Genomic DNA, 23,999 nt, shown 5'->3' with positions numbered 1-23,999 from the left:
AGCATGCATCTCCCCAACACTTAGAGCATGACCTGGTGATCAGGCCACATGTTACCTAAAAATGCAAATCACCATATTTAACCGCCGGTGCTTCTCTACCCGCTGGAGAGCTGGGGAGAGAAACAAAGGAAAGGGGCCCCTAGGCATTCGCTTACCTTCAATACCGTAATGTTCCACGCAAAGCTCTCAGTGGCCTTGTTGAGTTTTCTTCCTTTCAGGCCTTCTTTGGCCCCCAGATTATGAAGTTCCTCATGGAACTCCATCCCTTTGAAAAGAGAACATGTAAGAATTCTTAGTATATACTGAAGAAAAAGAGTCATTTTATGAAAATATTATCAGTAAAAATATAATTTCCCATTCCTGTCCTTCTCTTATAATCTCTAAATCCCTAAAGTAAACACACCTTCCCAATCTGTTCATCCCCATCAAATGGCTATTCTTAAGGAGAAACCAACAATAATCAATGCATTAGACTAAATTACATTCTAAAGAGCCAGGAGCCATAGACCTGAGAAGGTGAGAAGCAAGTTCTTCCAACAGGTTACATCCATCTTATTTGTCCTCTGCCTGGCTTTCATGTGAAATGGTGTAATGTGTGAATGGCAACCATATGTGATGGATGCAAATACCTCCCTTTTCCTATGGACCCTGTGGCTTGACAGTAGGCCCCAGAGCCCATATCTATAACAATGGTAATAAATAAATGTTGAGTGAAAATAAAAATATTTTTTAAAGATAACATTCCTGGAAACACCCAAATGTTTCAGATTTGGGAATGACCTGAAAGTGAGTTTTAACTCAACCATTCTCCCACGCTGAATACTATGAAAAACAGCACCACGATCCACTGTTCCTTCAGCCTCGGACTCAGGGCTTCAAGGATGGGGATCATCCTTTCTCTGGGCAGCTCATTCCACCTTTGAATAGCTATGACCGATATACAGCCAAAGTCTCTCTTCCCTGGAATTTCGATTCATTCCTTGGTACTACCTAGACCCAGACCAACAAGGTCTGCTCTCATTTCCTCAGAGAAGCCCTTTAAATATCTTAAGAAAGATATTAAAGTCCACTCGGGCCTTCTCTTCTCCAGATTAGACATTCTGACATGTTTAAGCGTACTAATGAGGTCTTTTGTTGAAGGATGACCTCCAGGCAGGGCCACTGCAGTACATAACTTCCCAGAGTGAAGCTTGCAGAGACCTGCGGCCGGGAACATCTATCTACATGGGCTGGAAGCAGCCCACTCGAGGGAGGGGTGACCCATCACCCTACTTGCTCCAGCTGCTCTGCCTTGACTAATGCAGCTAACACCACAGTAACTTTCCCGGTGCTAACATCTCAAACAGCACATGGTAAGAGCATGACTGTGAAGCCGGGGCTAACATCAGCTCCACCACTTACCAGGCATGTGAGCACGAGTGAGTCTGAAACTCCACGAGTCAGTTTCCTTATTGGTAAAACGGTGATAACATGAAAGCTTACCTCAAGTGATTGTGGTGAAGATTAAATGAGTCACCGCATATAAAGCTCTCAAAGTAGTGCCTGGCACATAGGAGTATTATATAACAAGTATTTGGTAATATCATTTTTGTGCTTCCAGTCAACTAAAACATATAAGCCTGCTGGTCAGTCAGTGTAGAGCACCATTTTTATTTTTTAATTTCTTTAAATTTATTTTTATTGCTGAGAGTATTACAGATGTACCCCACGTACCCCCCTTTGCTCCCTGCCACCTGGCTCCCACCCCACTCCAGGCCTTCACTCGCACTGTTGTCTGTGTCCATGGGCTATGCTCTTATGCATATCAGTTCTTTGGTTAAAGTATGGTCTGAGTGCAAAGCTCAGCTCTACCACATTTTAATTTGGGATCTTGGATAATTCATTCAAACTCTCACAATCTCAGATGCCTTATGTGTAGTTTGGATATAATGATGATTACCTCGCAGAGTTGTGATGAGGACCAAGTAACATAATGTAGTGATTAGTATATCATATGCATATATATAAACAATTGTCATTATTGCCATCATCCTCATCATAATCATTATTGTATGTGTGGACCAAGGAGACATGGATCCAAGAAAAATGAAAGTACAGGCTTTGGGTAAAGAGGCACATAAATAGAGGCATGCCCTCACAGATATGGGGCCCATCCCGTCCTTAAAGAAAGAATGTTCTAAAATGAGGACAAGTAAATGAGGTAAAAGCCTGGAAGATTAAAAGGATTATGTTTCCAATTGTAAAATGAAGTGGTTCTTACAAGGCCGTGTGGACCCATAGCTTCCTATCAGTAGAAAAAGGTTTTGATGGGCTCCAAACCCACAAAAGCAGATTCAGAAACCCCCTTCTCTCCAGAAATCTTCAGACATCACCCCCCTTATATACACTGTACTAAACGAAGACTTAAGTGTAACTCAGAGGATAAACTGGAGAGTGGGGGGTGAGAGATAATATAGGTAAACAATTAATTATAATTTAAGATAGAAAAAATTAAAGTCAGAAAATATTTGACTTTTAGAAGTAGGAACACAAACTTAAAAAAAAAATCTGCTAAGAATGATCATGATGATTTCTAAACAGAATAGAGGCAGGAGGGTGAGAGTGGGCGGAGATTACCTGCTTTCTGGCACTGCACAATCTTTTCCTGGACTGTGTCAGCCATTTCTATGAGAAACCGGCTCTCCTGAATCATCTGTCACAAAACAAACATCAGAAAGGTGGTTGTCAGAGACCCTTACACTGGCTCATTGGAAAGAGTGCACACAGATACCTACATGATACGGCCAGCAATGGGGCACCCTGGCCTTAACCCCGAGAAATGGGAGGGGGAAGATAACCTCTGCTCCAACTCCCATCCACCTACCCCCACAGCTAGAGTCACCTATCGTGATTGCTCTCGTTATGCAACCTGCCTCTCCCACAATGGATGTCAAACAAGTAACTGTTGAATTCATGCACATTCTTTAAGCCTCAGATGGCATCCATGAACACTTCTTATTCCACTCCCTCATCCCAAAGGTTACTACAACATCAAGGCAAGTGTCATTGAAACAACAGCAATGGGAATCAGAACAGGGAATCACTTAGTGATGAGCTCAAGGACTCATCACTATAAATGAAGTTGTCAGCTTGGAGTTGGCCGAGGTCTGGCTGTCCCTCTAGAAGGGCTCCGGCTCCATTGGCAATAATGAGAAGTGGGTCAGGTCTCAGAGCCAGCAGCTCAACAGAGCTTGAGGTACCAACACTGAAATGGTTGTCCCTGCCTCCACATTTGGGTAGAAAGCAAAAATGTCTAAGAGGTAAATAATATCCTGAGTGGAGTAGGGGAAATAAGATGACTGTTGGAGAGATAAAGAAAAGAAAAATCTGTATGTGAAGGTGGGGAAAGATGATAGTAGGTAAAAATCTGACCAGAAAGACAAGGGACTGGGGCCCTTTTGAAGAAATGATTAAAGAAAGTCAACCAATAGGCAAACTAAGAGTTCCTGAATTTCCAGCCACTCTTCTATTCTCAATAAATGTTGTCCCATTTCATCAGACTATTCCATGTTTATCTGTCTGGCTCAATATTCTGAAGGGAGTTAGTTCAAGGTAGGATGCAAAGTGGAGATGAAAAATCTTGAGTAAGACATTTTTTATGTAAAATGCTGTAGAATTGCTTCCAAATATCAAGTGGTTTATGATCACAAATTTTCAAATGCAAAAGAAATATTCATTTCTCTTGATTTTGCTCTAAGTAGAGAATATGCAATAGCATTCTCTGATTTTAAAAAACAAAACAAAACACTATTGATTTGTTGACCAGTTTTATTTGCAGGATTTTACTGTCTTCTCAGTGTTGAGAATAAAAAGAATACACTTTCTGCATCCCAAAACTCTTTGTAACAACCTAAGAATAAGTGTCCTCTTCTTTCAGCCCCACCTCTGCCCAGCTTCCCTCAGGAACTGCCGGGGTCCAACCCCAGCGGGTCCAGGGGTCCCCAAAGGTGTGGATGGAGTCAGCGAAGAAGAGATGACATGGAGACAGTGTTCAGTTGATCAGCAGCCTAGCCAGGATCTCTAGCCAGGATCTCCAGGCAAGTTCTGGTTAGGATCTCCAGCCAGGTTCTGTGTCCATGTTCTCTTGCTAGGTTCTCCAGCCAGGTTCAGTCACCAGGTTCTAGTCAGGTTCTCTTGCCAATTTCTGTAGTCAGGTTCAGTCCAGGATCTTTTGCCATGTTCTCTCCAGCGAAGTTCTTCTGTCTGTAGAGAACGTTCTGTGTAGGTTCTGTGCCTAGGTTCCGTCTCTCCTGGTTCCGTATTCTAAGTTCTGTGTCTTGCTGTCTTATTACAACTGTATTTATACCAGTTGATTCAATCCTATCAATCTCTATTACAAAGGTTAGGGCGTTTCTTATCTCCATTCCAGGGAGTAAAGATTATGTAGCTTAAGCATGATTGTTCGTAGTTAAAGTGATTAATTACCCGCCTGGTACTTAGTTAAGAGGTTTTATTCCCTCCCTAACTTCAGGGGAAAATCCCTACCTGGGGAAACAACCTTTCTCAGAGACCTTGGTTAAAACACATAGTGCCAAGAAGGTGAGCAAACATATTAAGAACAGTATGCCATATATGCCAGGTCCCTTGAAACAGCAAGCATGGACCGGCTCCCGGCAAATTCCCCCTTTTTTATTTTTTAAAAGCAGGCATTAAAAATAAAAACCCCAAGTGCTCTCTTGTATCCATTTTAAGAGTAGGATTGGCGCTTTCCGCTATTACTTGAGTCCTGATCTATCACCCCAGGGAGAGCTTGCCAATCCTGCACTTTCCCGGGGTGGAAAGGCTGCAGTGGGGTTAAGGATAAGGCTCCTTGGGCCTACCTCCTCCCATGCCTTTACATTTACCTTTCCGGCACCTTTCCTTCCCATTCCTAACGACTCCTTTTTTACCTACAGTCTCTTCCTCTCCCCTAGCCTATTCCCTTCTCTCCGGGTCAAATCCTAGTGGGCCTCAAAGCTCACTTCAATGCCCCTCTCCCATCGCTGTCCTGATTCTCCCTTCCCTCCTTCTTTTACCTCCAAATTCCCAGTACATTCTATTTTCTTTAGTCTGCTCACAATTTTTTCCTATCTTAAATTACAATTAATTGTTTACCTATATTACCTCCCACCCTCCACTTCTCCAGTAAATTGTAATTCCAGTAGAGCAGGGAACTTACCTTATTCATCTTTATATACCCAGATTCACCTATGCGTTTATATAATTACCTTTTTTCTATTTTACTTTGTAATACTTATTTCTTCTACACATCTATTACCCACACATACATGCACAATAAAATATTTTATTTATCACTTCTCAAATCCATAATTATATTTTTTGAGCTCTAATCTCTGTTTTTGTGTCTAGTCTTTTTTTCCAGGCTCCTCCATTTTTCTATAACCTTACATGCTCTCAATTCCCATTCAGGTTAAGCACTGAAAAATAAGTATAAAGCTTTCAACAGAGTCATCCCTATCTAATCTAATAAAAGAGAAACATGCAAATTGACCATACCTCCGCTACACCCACAAGCCATGCCCACCAGCCACACCCACCAGACAATCAGGAGCGAATATGCAAATTAACCCAACTAAGATGGCAGCGGCCACTGAGCTGGAGCAAGCAGGAGGCTTGGGTTGCCCCCAGTGATGGAGGAAGCAAAGCTTCCTGCCTGCCCTGCCGGCACTGAGCTATGCTCAAGGCTACAAAGTTTCAATTATAGAAGATAAATAAATCCCAGATACCTGCTTCCAGCCCACGGCCATGGTCAGCCTGAAAACAGCTATCAGCCCTTCACCCAGGCTGGCCAGGCACCCCAGCAGGGACCCCCGATCCTAAAGGGGGTGTGGCCAGCCTGAAAATAGCCCTCAGCCATTCACCTAGGCTGGCCAAACCCCCATGGGGTGAGGGTCCCCACTCGGGGGGCTTGACCAGCCTGCAAACAGCCATCAACCCCTCACCCAGGCTGGCCAGGCACCCCAGTTGGGACCCCCACCCTGAAGGGGGTGTGGCCAGCCTAAAAAATGGCCCTCAGCCCCTCACCCATGCTGGCCAGGCACCCCAGCAGGACCCCCACCCTGATCCAGGACACCCCAGGACACCCTTCAGGGCAAACCAGCCGGCCCCCATCTGTGCACCAGGCCTCTATCCTATATAATAAAAGGATAATATGAAAATTGACCCTAACAGCAGAACCACTGGGAATGACTGGTCACTATGACACACACTGACCACCAGGGGGCAGATGTTCAATGCAGGAGCTGCCCCCTGGTGGTCAGTGTGCTCCCACAAGGGGAGCTCTGCTCAGCCACAAGCCAGGCTGATGGCTGCCAGCACAGCGGTGGTGGGAGAGCCTCTCCCGCCTCCTCAGCAGCGCTAAGGATGTCCGACTGAAGCTTAGGCCTGCTCCCCACTGGCAAGTGGACATCCCCAGAGGGCTCCCGGGCTGCCAGAGGGATGTCTGACTGCCAGCTTAGGCCGGATCCCCTGGGGAGCAGGCCTAAGCCAGCAGGTGGACATCCTCCGAGGGATCCTAGGCTGCAAGAGGGCACAGGCCAGGCTGAGGGACCCCCCCGAGTGCACAGATTTTTGTGCACTGGGCCTCTAGTAGAAAATATAACACTCGATATCAAAAAATAAATTTTTTTAACTTTACTACTTATTTGAGGTAAAATGAAGTCAGGACCAAAACATACAACAAAATCTATAATTCCAGTTCTCTTCAAAATCCCCAAGTAAGTACTTGTTAACCCCACATTGTAAGAAGTTTGTTTTTCCCCATGTCTAACAAATCATTTCATAAAGACAGTCAGTGGGATTTACTGTCAACACAAAAGAGCATCTCTGACATTCTCTAAGGAAAACTGGGAACCCGTCAGCAAAAGTCACACCTTTTATTCTAAAATACCTCACCACTGATATTGTCAGCATTTAACATTTTTGCTCATGTGCACTTTTCTCACAAGAGCATTTGATCTTCTCCATGATAACACTTTCCATTGTGCTGAGAAAAATAATTTTATTCTATTTTCCACAGTCAACTGTCAACTTTAGTGGTTGTAGAGAAAACAAGTAAAATAGATGGCTGAAATGTACCAATACTTCCAAGCCACATTTAAATGAACAATTTCAACCTTTCCCCAGCTAAGTAATTTATCTCAGTTGTCAGGAAGGAAAATGGTTTATGTGAGTTTCATCTCCTTCCTAGGTCTACAGATCCTGACAGAAATGACATACCAGGTGCGAAAGCCAAGGAGAGAAGGTGAGAAGCATATCCCCGGGCAACCCCCTGGCTGGTAGGCAGGACACCAGGCAGCCAGCGCTGGGTCAGCTCAATGGATAGAACCTGGCAGTTGCCTGTGTGTATATCTGATGTCTCAGCCAGCTCCCTGCTAGCTGCCTTTGCCTGTTGTAATACAAAGAGCTTTTCTTTGCTTCAGTGACAGCATATCTCCCAATGGATCTTATTTCCTTGCCATAGCTTTGTATCTAAAAGGATTTATCCAGGTAAAGGGCGGCATTACTTTATGCATTAGATGTCCTCAATGAGGGTATATGAGGTTATCAGTTAAGATTTAAATCATTTACTTACAATGAAAACAGTAATGCTTTTCCTCAGAGACAGCTTGAACTAGCCAATCTGTGTGAAAAGGCTGTCCTTCCTTCCTGCTCTTCTCCGTAGGGAATTTAACTAATTGCCTAGGATCACTGCAGAGTCCATGTAACCACTTATTGTTATTGAAAAGATGAACTTCCATCACAGCGTGACTCATAAACCTTTCACAGATTATATCTGAATTCCTAGAACCACAGAACTGTACAGTTAGAAATCACTTTAAGGACTGTCATGGGCAATCCTCTTTTACAGATGAAAACAGGGCCTCACACACACTTATCTAATCCACACAGCTAGTTGGTGGGAGAGCTGAGTCTAGAAGCCAGGTATTCTTACCAGACTGAAGCTGGTAAGTTGTTCTGTAATATGAATATTATATTGCAGTTCAGAATTCCTATTACAAGTGCAAGTGGGTGACTAACACTTAATAAAGTAGAATTCATCAAGTAAAGCATCAGGAAAATACATTTTTGCCATGACTGCTTCTCCCTCCAAGTCTAATTTGCAACGTGCGTCAACCAACATAATTATTCTTCCTATGAAACCTAGAAAGTGCTGCACTTACTTATGTCTCCTGCTCTGTCAGAAAGGGTTACCAAATTTGGAAAATCAATTATAGAAGAATGTGTGAGTCAATAAAGAAATCCAATCTACTCTGGACCTAGTTTGTTCCCTCTCCTTAAAAGCAGTGAAATAATTAATCCCTTACCTTCCTTCTAACCAAAACACTGGGTGTTAGTTTTTGGTTCTGTCGTGGCTCAGCTGTTGAGATTGCTTAAAATAAGACTTGGATTTTATTAAACCTGGCACATTTTTAAATCTGACTGCTGTTGTACTATCTTTGCTAACTAGACTGAAGACATTTTCATTTTTAATTTCTTTTGAAAGTCCAACAAAAGCGATGTTAATAGATTTTGTTTTTATGTTAATAAATTTTGCTTTTAAGCAAAGTCAATTCTATCAAGGGTGTTAATTTTCAGTGAAACAAGAACACACACAGATCAGAACATGTGCAAGCAGACCGGACACCCCCTGCCGTGGTGTATGTGATGGGTATTCTCTGGCCCAGGACCAGCTCTGAGTCGCATTTCCAAGCCTGGCCTATGACAGTGCAGGACAAGTGGACTCGCACGGAGCAGGCCAAAGGACACCTGCCTCCACGTCATGATAACAACAGGAGCTCCCAGGAGCTGCTTTCTGAAAACAGGGATCATTTTGCTTTTTTCTCCAGTTGTTCTATTTGCAACAGTTGTCAGCTACCTACTGATTAATCATTAGAAATGTTTGATTTTATCCAGCTATGATTAAAATTTAGCTAATTCATAAAAGTACCAGGTGACTACCAGTCATGAACCTTCTCCAGATTTGCAGGACTGCCCCACACTGCCTTTAACTAAAAGTGTTGCAAGACCATGAATATCCAGGAAAGTAAAGTGAACTTTGAGGATACAGGCACAATATCCCACAATAAGCTGGCCCGAAATATTTATTAACATGTCTCTGATACCTAGTGTCTTTGGGAACTTGGTACCAAGTGAAGATGTTGTCAACCTTTGAGGTGCTGACAATACCCCCGCGTTATACAGAAAATGTGTCAGAAGTCATTGCCACGCCCATAAGTAAAGGAAGTTTCAATGCACTAAGTGTTCAACACCTTGTCTTTCAATAACATGCTCTGGATGGGCACATGCCTGCAGGCTGTTCTTTCTCTGGGTTCCATTACTACACAAGCCAACATCATTTTTGAAATGCCAATTAACAAAATTTCCACATATATTTCATAATGAAAGAGGGGAATGGAAGAAGAGTATCTTTCCTTATCTAATTACAATTTAAATTAATTTCAATAAGCAAAGCTACATACCAACAACTTTTTCCCATCTTGAGACTCAATATATCTCAGTATAATACTGACAGAAGAGAATGTATTTAACCCAACTCATTATAGTTGGATTAATTGGGATACCTGCCAGTATATTGATTCCATTGCAAGAGTGATTAAAGATAGCAATTAGCTCTTTTTGCTAGATTCCTGGTCGTGCTAACACAATCAACTGCTCTCCACATCCCACCCCAACTGACTTAGTAAAAGATTAAGTAACCCTTGACTCACGTTCTCTAGAATGTTTTGATTTCTTCTTTAACTTCAGAAAATCTGTTGCTCTTACCATAGTAAAGTTTTAACTGTTATGTTAATGATAAATAAGTCAACACAGAAGTCACCTTCAGAAAATGCTTTGGGCTTATTTTTTCCAGTTGCAGTCCCCTGTGACCATTCCTCCTCTGAATGCATTATTCAAACACTAACTGCCCAAAAGTTCTCACATTAATTTAAAACATTTTAAAGGACCAAATATGTTAGGCAAATACTTTTTGACTATACATGAAAAGCTAGACAGGTGAGGACATTAGAAAAGTAAATTCAGCTATCTAAAGAAAAAGGGTATATGTTTGTTTTTTAGACACCCAGTGATGTCCTATCATCAAATGTAGAAATGTGACTAGAGTAAAATGTTAGGGTTGGGACTAGAGATGAGCTTCTAAAATAACATTCAGTCTACATGCATAAAAACACCATTGTAGAAAGAAAAAAGTCAAACCTATTCAAACAAATTATGACATCATCCTGCTAAAAATTGCTAAGTATTGTCCAGTGTAGTCACCCACCATTGTGACCATGTATTAAATGGTGAGGAACATGAGCAGATCACCAATCCCAGACTCTTCGGTCCGGGCTGGACTCACCAGGCTGTCTGTCCTGAATGTAAGCTACTGGAACACAGGGCATGGGGTACCTCCCAACGACTTTACTATACATACTTCAGTGGGATATTTCTTAGAGAAAGTCCAGAGTGGGGAAGTGACGTTTACTGCTTCAGAGACCTGGGCCAAAAAAGTCACAGAGCAGTAAAGGGCAAGTCAGAGAAATGGTGCTCTGAGTTTACATTAAGTTCTTGGGACAGTTACTAACAAGTGTCCTGAGGACCAGAGTCACCAAGACAGCACTGCGGCAAGCAGTCTATAGCGCCCAGAGCTCTCCTCTGTGAGTTCCAAGCCCGCAAGGGGGCAGCAGTTTCACTGCCCACTTTTAGGGCCTATTCTACTTGCCTGGGTTATTGATCAATAACATTCCCAGTTTGCTTTCATGCTTTTCAGAAGTTGTCACATCCCAACTCTGGCTGTGACACGTGTTCGATATCAGGAAAGTCACCTCTGCTTCAGTTGCACTAATACCAGCTGGGCATTTACATAGTTACATCCCCATTCAGTGTGTTAAGGGAAATTGTAGACAGGACTGCTCCCAAGAAAAATCGTAATTACATGAGCAATCTCTGGCTCACCTTACCCAGACTTAGAGAACCCTTTGTCATTGGGATCTCTTACTTTTCCGAGGTAAAAACTTGCTTATAGGACAGAATCAAAGATACAAAATTACTGATAACCTAATGTGCTATTAATCATGGAGACTTTTTTTGCATTTTAAAAGAGATAAAAAAAAATCTTGCTCTGCTGATGTGGTTTAGTGGATGACCAGTCAGGGCACATGCCTGGGTTGTGGGCTTGATCCCCAGTGGGGGGAGTGCAGGAGGCAGCCGACTAATGATTCTCTCTCATCATTGATGTTTCTCTCTCCCCCTCTCCCTTCCTCTCTGGAATCAATAAAAATATTTTTTAAAATACATATAAAAGAGAGAAAATATCTTTAACTCAAAGGAATTAACTGTAATTTTGAAATTTTAAGTACCATGGAGCAGATAGCAGCCATGTGTTTTAAATAAGATATGGGATGGAGGTATAGAGGTGTCTTCTGAAATTATGCCACACAAATAAGCCTATTCTATTACGGATATATTTAGTTTTTGGTTCTTTGATTTAAACACAGATGGTACAATCCTATATAATAAAAGTCTAATATGCAAATGGTCGTGACACCCTCATGCCGTAATGACCAATCAGCAGGAGGCTGCATGCAGGGCAGGCGTGAGTGGGCGGAGCTGCATGCACGCACGGCAAAGAGCACACAGGTGGACGGGGACTTGATACCCGGCACTGGCAGGGGATGTGAGGCTGAGTTATTTTCATATACATTTTATTAATTTTCTTTCATCTCTGACACTTCTATTATAGAGAAAGGGCAAATAGCAATATTAAAATAGTTCCTCTAATTAATTCCCTTTTAATGTGCATGAATTTTGTGCACTGGGCCACTAGTCTATAATAATAAAAGCATAATATGCTAATTAGACCAGACATCCTTCTGGACGTCCTTCCAGATGACCTTCAGGCAAAGCTGGGGCTGCGAGGGAAGCCCGAGTCCCGGGTGTCACAGGGAAGTCCAGGTCCCAGGTGCCAATGGGGAGCCAGTGCCGGCAGCCAGGGGAAGGAAGGCCTACTCTTGAACGGATTTCATGCATCAGGCCTCTAGTAGAATTCTAATTGCCATACTAATGTTAAAATGACTTTTAACACTGAATGACTTTTAAAACCCTTAAGAGGAAATATTTCCAAATCTTAAATTAGCCAGAAGTTTGGTAAGGGCTATGGTCAACACAGGCCATTTGGGAAAACCTAATTTAGAAAAGAATTCTGTGTAGATGAACTCAGGGTCAATGTTTTCTAGAACAGTTTCATTTACTTCCTTTTGATCAATAGTATAAATTGATATAATTAGTTTGGCTTTCAATAAATGTAGGTTACCTGGTTTCCTGATTTGTTTCTTTTGATACTGAAATAAGACAAACGTTTGTATCTGTTCAGAATGATTTCAGGTTCTTTTCTGTATTTTTTTAGTGGTTACAACTTTTTTCTCTTGGATGGCATATACATAGTTCATTACCATATTTGAGAAATATAAACATTTAGGCAACTTGAGTGTAGGTTGAACACACAAGCTGTTCATTTTAGAATACCTGCCCCCTACCACCATCACCACCAGGCAATAAACCCTGGATTTTTCTTCTGCCTTAGTCATCCAAATAAGTTCTTATTAATGTCTGTAAGGTTTTTAAAGACTTTTTATGAGAAGTTTTGTTTTCATAACAATTGAGCAGAAGGAAGGAAGAGTTTCCATATACCCTCTCACCCCACCCTACCTCCAGTTTTCCCTACTGGTATCACCTTGCATTAGTGTGGCGCATATATTACAATTCGTGAGCAGGTACTGATACGTTATTATTGGGTAAAGTCCATAGCTTACATCCAGGTTCTCTCTGTGCTGCATACCCTATGGGTGTTTACAGACTCATAGTGACATGTATCCACTTCTACAATATCACAGAGAATAGTTTTTCTGCCCTAAAACTCCCCCGTGGCTCGCTCGCTCTCTCTCTCTCTCTCTCTCTCTCTCTCTCCCCCCACCCCCCTCCCAGCCCCTTGCAACTACTGGTCTTTTTACTGTCTCCATAGTTTCACCTTAGTCTATTGGTTTGTAACTTTGTGGATAAGACAGGAAAAAATTTAGCTAGGTTGGTGTCACTGAGGTAAACAGGTGGGATTTACAGATCTACCACATTAATTTGTAGCATGAGAACTACACTATTTTCACCAAGAATAGATGTTTTTATTTACTTTTTATTCAACTAACATAAATGGATAACTTACTACATGCCAGCACTGTTTAGGTGCTAGAGATAACAGTAGCGAGAGAGACAGACAGGGTCTCTGCCCTCTCGAAGTTATACATTCAAATTCAGGGACGAAGGAGAAGAACTGAAATTAAACAAAAGTCAAGCAAAATATTTTTCAAAGCTTCCAAATAGAATGATGGAAATAAAACAGAGTTATGTGATAGAGTGACAGGTGGGAACAGAGGCTAGAGAAGGCTTGTCTTTTCTTATTGACTTAAGAGAGAGATAGTGAGAGACGAAGGGAGGGAGGAGAGGAGGAGAGAGAGAGTTTTTGTTGTTCCACTTGTTCATGCATCCATTGGTTGCTTTCTGTATGTGCCCTGACCAGGGATCAAACCCACAACCTTGGGGTACCGGCACAACACTCTAACCAACTGAGTTACCCAGCCCGGGCAGGGAAGGCTTTTCTGAGGATATGGCTCTTGAGCTCAGAATTAAAGGATATGAAGCAACTACCCTTGCAAGAGAGAACCTTCTAGGCAGAAGGAATCACAAATAATATGGCCTGGGGATGAAAACAAGCTTGGTCTGGTGAAAAGAAAGAAAGAAAAGAAAGAGAGAGAGGAGAGAGAGAGAGAGAGAGAAAGGGAGGGAGGGAGGGAGGGAGGGAGGGAGGAAGGAAGGAAGGAAGGAAGGAAGGAAGGAAGGAAGGAAGGAAGGAAGGAAGGAAGGAAAGAAAGAAGAAAGAAAGAAAGAAAGAAAGAAAGAAGAAAGAACGAAAGAAAGAGAAGGAGGGAAGAAAGAAGAAAGTAAGGAAAGGAAGGAAGAAGGAAGGAAGGAAGGAAGGAAGGAGGCGGGAGGAGAGAGAGAAGGGAGAGGAGGAGAGGAGTGAGAGGAGAGGAGAGCGGAGGGGGAGAGGAGGGAGGGAGGGAGGGGAGGGAGGGCGGAAGGGAAGGAAGGAGGAAGGGAAAGGAAGGAAGGAAGGAAGGAAGGAAGGGAGGAAGGAAGGAAGGAAGGAAGGAAGGAAGGAAGGAAGGAAGGGAAGGAAAGAAGGAAGGAAAGGACAGGGGAAAGAAAGAAAGAAACGAAAGATAAGAAAGAAAAGAAAGAAGAGAAAGAAAGAAAAGCAAGAAAGAAAGAGAAGAAAGGAAGAAAGAAAGAAGGAAAGGAAAGGGAAAGGAAAGGAAGAAAGAGAAGGGAAGGACAGAAGGAGGAAGGAAGAAGGAAGGAAGGGAAGGAAAGGAAGGAAGGAAGGAAGGAAGGAAGGAAGGAAGGAAAGGGAAGGAAGGGAAGGAAGGAAGGAAGGAAGGAGGAAGGAAGGAAGGAAGGGAAGGAAGGAAGGAAGGAAGGAAGGGAAGGAAGGAAGGAAGGAAGTAAGGAAGGAAGGAAGGAAGGAAGGAAGGGAAGGAAGGAAGGAAGGAAGGAAGGAAGGAAGGAAGGAAGGAAGGAAGGAAGGAAGGAAGGAAGGAAGGAAGGAAGGAAGGAAGGAAGGGAAGGAAGGAAGGAAGGAAGGAAGGAAGGAAGGAAGGAAGGAAGGAAAGGAAGGAAGGAAGGAAGGAAAGGAAGGAAAGGAAGGAAAGGAAGAAATAAAGTCCATTGTGAATCAGAGAGTAAGCCGAAGAGAGAGTCTGAGGGTGAGGCTGGGAGAGGAGGGAGACAGACGGGCCAGGCCAGATGATGGACGGACCCACAGGCCACAGTGAAGAGTCCCATTTCATTGTAATGGGCAGCCCCTGCAGGATTTTAAAACAGGAAAGTGACCTGCTCTGATTTACGATTTTAAATGACCACACAGGATCTACTGAATATCTTAGGAGACGTCCTTTAAATAAATACTAACATCAATACACCAAGAGTATGAAAGATGCCAACCGTTACAATTCAGATCCTAGAAAGTATAAATCCAGTTTCACATTCAAGGTCAAGATCATCATGAACACATCTGTCCCTACCCACCCCACTCCCTAAAGAAATAACCACAGAGATGTCAGTGGTGTTTTTGATCACATGCACAGTCTGCTGAGGTCACCATTTGTTACAAGAACATTTCCACTCAAATCCCTACCAAAATAAAAAAAACCACTCCATAGGCAACTATCAAGGCAAGATATCATTACAAGCATTTCTGCTTTCCACTGTGGCTTTTTACTTTAAGCTCTGGAAAACCATACTATGCCTGCAATTAAAAACTGCATTTTAAAAATCTAAATGAGAAATGGCTGATGTCCAGGAGGGAAAACTGAAAAACCAGACAACACTGGACCTTCGGGGATGTGAAATGGACACGGCCAACCACCGCCCAGTGCTTTGCTGCTCATTACAGGCCCAGCTCCAGGCACCAGGCTCCCGCTCAGCAGTAACTTTGCTTTCTTCGCTTAAAGGGGAATCGGAAGAATAAGTGATTTCTACTGTCTGTCTCTATGGCAACTAGCACCCTAATTTCACCTCTTAGATGGCAATATACCTATTCACTGAATAGCTTTCAGTTCCCATTTTTATGATGAAAAATTGATTTCATGGGAAATGAGATATAGGCAATAAGCGAACTTTTCCTCCTGCAACCATGGAGTAGAGCTCATCAGAGGGTCCGTCATTCATTAGCAGAATACACTCTGTGGGGTATTCTTCTTTTCCCATTACAGGATGTTTATCCCAAATGTTATCTACTTGTTTTTTTAATGGTTAATACTAGTATTATTCTTTTCTTCCTTAACATTTCTTTTTATTCAACTAGGAAAAGTACTCAGGTTCATTGTAAAGAGTTAGGTAAATATAAAAATACATAGAGAAAAGTGTACACAAGAAAATAAAATCCCTCTTACTTAAAACCACTAATAATATCCTGCTAGCATTTTAGGTGTGTAGACGTATAAATACAGTTAAAAGACTGTCGGGTATGTTTTTGGAGCCAGAGTTTGTCACAGAACAGATATGCGTTCTCCACATCATCACATATTCTTCCACTGCATGACTTTAACAGTTTCAACAGAGTGCATGGCATGGTTTACTGTATTTTATTTAACCAACCCCTCTATGTTGACATTTTAAAAGATAAATATTTATGTACAAGTTTGTTGGCTTAGAGAATAATTCTCTGGAAAGGAAATATATAGATCAAACAGGATAAACATTTTAAATTCTCTTTCCAAATTGTTCTCCCCCTAAATTCTATCAACTTATCTTCCCACTAGTAGTAGATGGATGGCAGTATCTTAAATTTTCTTAACTTCCTTACCAGAGGTACTGTTTAAAAAATAACGCCAATGTACTGGAGAGGGGAAGTATGTCACTACATTTCTTTAATATCTTTAATTTAAAACATATTTCAAGGTGAAAAGTTTTTACATTTCCATAATATTTCTGGGTAGAGGAGACACATGAATTGCCCGTTCACCTTTGAAACCAAGACTATTTGTTATCCCCTAATGCCCATTCTCCCTTCATTTCTCGGTAACAGAAAAGATGGACTTTCAGTTGAACATTTGGAAATAAAGACATTTTCCATCCTCCTTTACATCCGAGTGTGTCTTTGTGTCAACTCCAGGCTCTATGCTATTTCAGAGTAATGTCCCCAAAGGAAAAGGATACGGCCTATAGTTCCCCTTTATCCTCCCTGCTAGTTGGAATGTAGGTGCTACGGTTGGAGCTTCAGCAGCCGTTCGGACCGTGAGGATGGGGTAGGGATGGTGGAACAGAAAGCCAGAGGAAGCCTAGGAACTTTGCAGAAGTGCCACCTTGGATGGCTGGTCTCCAGATTTTTTTTAAATATATTTTATTGATTTTTTTTTTTTACAGATAGGAAGGGAGAGGGATAGAGAGTTAGAAACATCGATCAGAGAGAAACATTGATCAGCTGCCTCCTGCACACCTCCTACTGGGGATGTGCCCACAACCAAGGAACATGCCCTTGACTGGAATCGAACCTGGGACCCTTGAGTCCGCAGGCCATCGCTCTATTCACTGAGCCAAACCGGTTAGGGCAGGTCTCCAGATTTTTATGTGAGAGAATAAAACTTCGTATTTTACAGCCATAATTGGCTTGCATTTTAGTTTCATGAAGCTGAATTTGATCCTGACTAATGTAAGATTTTCCTCCCCATATTTTTCCCTTATCAATTTTCAAGTACTCTTTCTATTTTAAGGATATTTATTTATCTGGCTTACACATTACAAATTTTTCTGATTTGTTATTTGCTACTTCATTTTTTATGGAAAAATATAGTTATTCTTAAGTTCAATTGCTATATAAATCCATTACACATTCAGGAAAATTAGAGAATAGTATTAGCTTAAAAATATAAATTCCTATATCCCAAGAAACCAGAAACACCAATCAGAAAGGATATATGCACCCCTATGTTCATAGCAGCACAATTCACCATAGCTAATATCTGGAAACAGCCTAAGTGCCCATCAGTAGATGAATGGATTAGAAAACTGTGGTACATCTACACGATGGAATACTATGCTGCTCTAAAAAGGAAGGAACTCTTACCATTTGCAACGTCATGGATGGAACTGGAGAGCATTATGCTAAGTGAAATAAGCCAGTCAATGAAGGAAAAATACCACATGATCTCACTCATTCATAGATAATAGAGACCATTATAAACTTTTGAACAATAATAGATACAGAGGCAGAGCTGCCTCAAACAGATTGTCAAACTGCAGCAGGAAGGCCGGGGAGGGTTGCGGGGCAGGAGGTAGGGGGGTAAGAGATCAACTAAAGGACTTGTATGCATGCATAGAAGCATAACCAGTGGACATAAGACATTGGGGGATAGGGGAGGCTAGGGGACTGTCTAGGGCGGGGGGATAAAATGGACACATATGTAATACCCTTTGTAATACTTTAAGCAATAAAAAAAAAAATATATATATATATATATATATATATATATATATATATATATAAATTCCTAAAAAATATGTCTTCTCAACCATCATAAGGCAGCACAGAGGAGCATTCATTAAGTTCACTCCCAATGGGAGAGCAATTAAATGGCTCTTTTGTCAGCTAACGTTATTTAGATGATGGGATATGGATGCTTTCGAGAACTTAATCAATAATTCATTCTTTGCTAAAAGAGATTTTCCATTTGCATCCTGTGGAGCTCGGGGCGCAAAGCACAGCCTCGCAGGTCCGCCCGGGGCCTAGGGGAAGCCGAGTGGTTGGCCCTGCCTCCATCCCCAACTCAGGTTTCAAAGGCAACCACTCAGTGTCATTCATTAGAGTCCCTCAAAAACACCTCCGTATGATTTCCGCGCCACACACAGATCAGAACTACAGTCATCACTTCCTACCAGATCGTAAGCAGCCAGCATCTTTTTCTGCACGTCTGGAATCGCCCCCAGCGGCTCCAGATAAGGAAAGCTGTCCCTCATCACAAGGGAGACGGAGGGAGTGCTGTCACTGGCGATGAGCCGGGAGGACAGAGTCAGCAGGCACTGCTTCAGACTGGCGATGGGAGGAAGGCCACATAGCTCCTTCACAGACACGATGGCGTTCTGTGGGGAAGGAAACACGGAATCACACGCCTGACCACGTGACACATCACCCCGGCACTTCTAGGTTCCTTAAATGTACATGTAATTTAAAGTGAACTGGATTATAACCAATCAAAAACGTTGTGATATGCACCAAGGTAACCCAGAGCCAATTCACTGTTATACTTCATCTTCCTTCATTTCTAGGAACTGCCACAAATATGCACAAAGCCACTCAGATTATGCCCCAAGGCCACCCCGCGCTTTTCAACGCAGAGCCCTGGAATCGTCACACAAATTAGCACTGGCTGGTCATGAGTGTCTTACTTGATTTGTATCATAATGATCATTAAAACATGTCAGCAGCGGCACACTGGAGTGCATCTCCTTTGAGCTTTTCCCCTCGGGGTAGCAGGCTATTAAATACCGTCCTCTTTTGACTAACCATCAATGGTATTCCTCTGTCATCCCAGCAGAAAAGCACCTGGCAGAAGCGCGTGCTAACACACAGTTCATGAAGAACTGCAGTTAAAAGCCCTGTTATGGGCTTTCAAAAATTCATTTAAAGTCATAAGAATTATAACTATTCTTTTTTATTAATGGTGAACAGTACTGAACCTGTATGTGCCTCATGGATTTAGTGACAATGATGGTATTCATTTCTCTACTGATTAGGCTCCAAATAATCTGTAACCCCAAGGACTTTATGTTGAGATGATATAAATTATCAATAATACTTGGGAAAACTTTATCCATAGCCAACTCTCCTTAATATGTGTTTTATTTTAATATATTTTTATTGATTTCAGAGAGGAAGGGGAGGCAGAAAGAGGTAGAAACATCAATGATGAGAGAGAATTATTGATTGGCTGCCTCCTGCAGGCCCCACACTGGGGATCAAGCCTGAAACATTGGCATGTGCCCTGACCAGGAATCAAACCGTGACCTCCTGATTCATAGGTGGAGCCTCAACCACTGAGCCATGCCAGCCGGGCCTTAATATGTATTTTAAATACATAATACATGCAATGTATATATTTCAAGAATTACATAGAAATATATAAAATCTACTTCTAACATATGAAGTTATATGTAAAATTGACTTATAACTAATGTAATATAGGGATGTATATTAGTTATAGAATTATGTCAGAAAGTCAGTAGAGCCTATTTTTAAATAATCCTTATAATCTAAGTATTTATGTGTGATTTACATACCATATTATTTTTTTTTGGCATTTTGGCTATTTAAAATTGTTTTAAGCCTATCCTAGAACTTCTTTGTGAAATAATGTAAAAGCAATCTTTTCACCAACTGATGGGATGGAGTTTGACATCACATGACTAACAACCATGAATGGTCATGGACATTCACAGCAGGCAATTCTGGATTTAAAGCCGAACATTACTATTTATTCACTGTAATATCTGGACAATTACTTAACCACTTCAAGCTGGATTTCTATTTTGAAAGTAGGGTTTTTTGGGGAGAGTTACTAGTAAACTGTTAGCTAGAGGGGGCCCTGAAGCACATGCCTCTCCTGTTTCCTCTCCTGCGTACACCGCTGCCGCTTCCGCAAACCCACACGTCGTGGGAACTTCGTGAGGACTTGGTGTCAGATGGCTGCACAGTGAATAAGTATATTCAATAATACTGAAGAAAGAAGCCTACAGCCATCTCTGGTTACAAACACTAATGAAAGGAAGGAAACTAACATTGGATTTCTATATGCTGAGACTGGGCCATTAACACACACTCTCATCTAATTCTCATAATAATCCTGTGATGTACGTATTACCATTTTTCTTACCTTATGTGAAGAAAAGTGATGGTGAGAGACCTAAAATAATTTGCTCAAGATCACAAGGGGATAGAGTTTAATCAAAAATCTTCTAGTATATCCTTTCCATTAAACCACATTTCTAAGAGAAGACTAAATAGTTTTCAACAAGTTCATTTTTGTTTAGTTTTGCTTGCTCTCGTGGGGAGTAATTTATTATTGCTGTACATTTAAACAACAAAATCTAATGGGCATTACACTCATTTTATATGACTTCAAATTACCTTCCATGTTCATATCGGCAAATATTTTATATATACAGTTGTAATGATTATGCATGTGTTTGTATGTATATATATTTTATATGTAATATTTTCTATTCTTTTCACATTTCATATACACATTCCCATCTATCAGTTTAGTTATATGCTGGGGATATTTAATAGATTTGCAGCATTCTGCTACAGTTAAACTCTGTTAACTAGCTTAGTGCAGGCCAAAGTTAACATAGCATTACAATTAGAAACATAAAATAGATCTGCTTTATCACAGGCAAAATGGAACTTAACTCAGGGGTATTGGGTACATTCCACCTTCCTGATCATTATTTGAGGAATCAGATCATTACCAAATCACCATGTTCACTGGTAAGAGTGGGGTCAAAGTAAGCAGGGGTCAGGGAGGCAAGCAGGGATTTCTCCTACCTGCATGTTTTCTCTCATATCTATGGCTTCTCGTAAGGGATGCACTGCTATTTTAAAGATGTCATCTATGGGTTTGAGACCGACGGTCCTGAGCATGGTGTACTCTCGAACTTTCTTCCCCATCCTCACAGAGAGGCTGCGCTTCTGCGCCTTGCCCCCGCCGCTGCGGTTCGTTATTGCTATGTGGACAAAGAGGGTCACGTGCTCCATGATGTCCCCCACGAAGGAGCGCAGGGGGACGTGCCGGTAGCCGGGCTGCAGACACTCGAAGGGAATGGTGTACTGCCCGATGAACTCATCCCCAATGTAGTCGTCATCCAGAACCACAAAACGGATCATGGCCAGCTCGGGGAGGTTCACCTGAAACTCAAAGGTTTCATCAAAAATGGGATTGTCACTGTTTTGCTGCACAGTTTTCGTTCTTTGCTCCGAGCAGTCCGCTGGAATGCCGTGTATCTCTATACACACATAGGGATCTAGGACATCCCCTTTGGCACACGCCCCCTTGGGCTTGGGGAAATTCTGGCCGCTGATGATCTTGATGTGAAGAGCGAGAGGAGACACCCCCGGGACAACGCCCTTCGTGTTCGCGCTGAAGTAAGACACTTCATCCCGCATGATGGACGGCCTCAGCACATAGCCGCAGCCTCCGTTCTGAAGGAACCAGCCCGTGTGGAGGTCCATCATTGGGCCCGGCGTCTGAAAATTCATCGCCACAATCTGGCAGCCACAATTCCAGAAGTCCTGTGGGTTCAAGTTACTGGAGTCAATCCTCATGGCACTTGGATAGATTCTGGATAAGAACTTCTTATTGTAATTTACAAAATCCTCGGGGTATTCATTTGCAATTCGGCTGGCCTCTGATTCGCTAAACGAGCAAATCTCCCAGTAGTTTTGGCTTCTCATAGACAGCTCGAAATCCCTGTACTGAACAGATTGACAAATCGATACCAAGTCAGAGAGCTCCCTGCACAGCCAGATGTGTTTCTGCTCACCATTGTAATCTACCGACATCCTTCGCGATATTTCGGCTTCTTCATCTTCATCTGTTACCTCCCCTTCTGAAGCATTGGAGTCAGAAGGCAGTTTCTTTCCTTTCACGATGATCATCCTTTTTAATTTTTCGGGTGATGGGAGGTAGGCTTCTGACGGCGAAGGTGCTTCAGTATAGAGTTTAGCGCCAAAGACCTTTTTCATCTGCTGGGCCATCACCTTCTGCTGGGGGAGCGAGCAGTGGTTCCCCAAGCACAGAATGAGCGGGTACTCGGAAGCCACAAAGGCAAATCTGTTGATCACCTCTACGACACTTCGGAAGGACAGGTGTGTGCTCATGTTATTTCGGTTACAGAGGACTGGTTCACCGTCGGAACCATCACTCACATCGAGCTCAATGCTTCGACAGCCCATCTTCAAAGCTCGAACGTACCCGTTAATGTCAGCCGGCCCCCTGAACTGGTCCTCGATGAGATAGGTGTTGTGCGAGGCGCTGATGTAGTAGTGAGATAACGGCTGGGTCATATCCTGGGCAACCTTTTTTTGCTCCGGATCAAAAAGGTCACATTCCGGTGACAACAAATACTGGGTAAAGCCGTCGATGGCAAGGAATCCTTTCTGCCGCCCCTCTTCAGAAAGCTCGTATCTCCGAATGATGTCCAAGCACATATCCTCAGTGATCTGGGTGACTCCTTGCTCGGCTTCTAAAAAGAGCATCAGGTCATTGGCGTCCAGGTACTCCTTGTTCTTAGAGATCTGTACAAGCAAGAAATACACTTCCGGCCTGGTGCAGAGTTCACAGAAAGCCTCGCAAAACTCCTCCTCCGTCACGCGGGTGGTGAGCTTCTCCTTGCTCTTCTGGATTTCCTTGAACTTTAACCTGATCTTGGATTCCTTCAGGGTGGGGTTGAGTTGTTGTATCAACTCCACCGCAGTGTCCTCCAACATGATCCCATTCCCATCCACGTCTGCTGCCACAAACACCGTTTTCAGCCACATGAACCTGGGCGTGTTCTGGTTGCCCTCCATGAAATCGAGGGGCTGCTTGCTTCGAGAAACCAGGTACCGTAACCCCGACACCCAGATGTTTGCCACGTCTGCCGAGTGAGCCACCAGGTCCAGAGACTCGTAGTTTTCCCCGTGGAGAATGGAAAAGGCACAGTCCTCGCAGATCTGGTCAGCGAGGCCATTGTTCCTGAATGTTTCCGTGTTCTTGCCCAGCCTGATCTCTTTGACGGCTGAAATGTCGAGCTTGGCTTTCTCCGGGTCCTTCTTGGACGGCTCCCAGCGGAGAGCGAGGAGGTCGGTGTCCAGGGTGAAGAAGCGGTTGTAGATGCGCGAGTTGGGCCGCACCTTCTTGAGCTCGCAGCCGGCCTGCATGAAGCTGATGCAGTCGCTGGCGCTGCTGACCTTCTTCTCCGACGGCATGCTGCTAAAGGACACGGTCTTCTTCCGGCCGCCACCCTTCTGGTTCGCAGGATCCTGCAAAATAATTGGGAAATAATGAAGCCATGGCCTTTAGAAAACAGGGACCTTCAGTAACACTCGGTGGACTCCTCAGACTCTATTCAGATATGACGGTTGTCTGGACGGAGGCTGGCCTAGAATGTTCCTCTCCGTTGTTTCAGAAAAGGACTGCTGAGAAAAACTGTTGCTATTCGGTTCAGAAAAAAAACTTATTTTTCAAATGCCTGCGTGTTCTTTGAAGTAAAATCAAGCACTATTAAGCTAACTGCAAATCACTCATTTGCTCATTAAAGCAATTTCGTAAGAAACTCTACATGGCCGTCTGACAACCTAGCTACGTCCATGTAGGTGGGTGAAAGAAATA

At 42.7% G+C, this 23,999-nt stretch overlaps 1 protein-coding gene across 1 annotated transcript in view; it reads right to left on the bottom strand.

The window, feature by feature from the left end:
• PLCL1 (phospholipase C like 1 (inactive)) overlaps positions 1 to 23,999 on the bottom strand; it is a 252,287-nt gene that overhangs the window by 32,799 nt on the left and 195,489 nt on the right. The window contains exons 2-5 of the mRNA XM_036320411.1: positions 21,176 to 23,650; positions 18,508 to 18,711; positions 2,617 to 2,692; positions 156 to 265 (exon numbers count right to left, since the gene is read on the bottom strand). Of these exons, the coding sequence (XP_036176304.1) occupies positions 156 to 265; positions 2,617 to 2,692; positions 18,508 to 18,711; positions 21,176 to 23,650 (2,865 nt within the window). The remainder of the gene's footprint in view (positions 1 to 155; positions 266 to 2,616; positions 2,693 to 18,507; positions 18,712 to 21,175; positions 23,651 to 23,999) is intronic.

The sequence above is a fragment of the Myotis myotis genome, unplaced genomic scaffold (genome assembly GCF_014108235.1).
Source record: "Myotis myotis isolate mMyoMyo1 unplaced genomic scaffold, mMyoMyo1.p scaffold_m19_p_8, whole genome shotgun sequence".
Taxonomy (NCBI): Eukaryota; Metazoa; Chordata; class Mammalia; order Chiroptera; family Vespertilionidae; genus Myotis; species Myotis myotis.
This window is presented reverse-complemented; position numbering and strand designations above follow the sequence as displayed.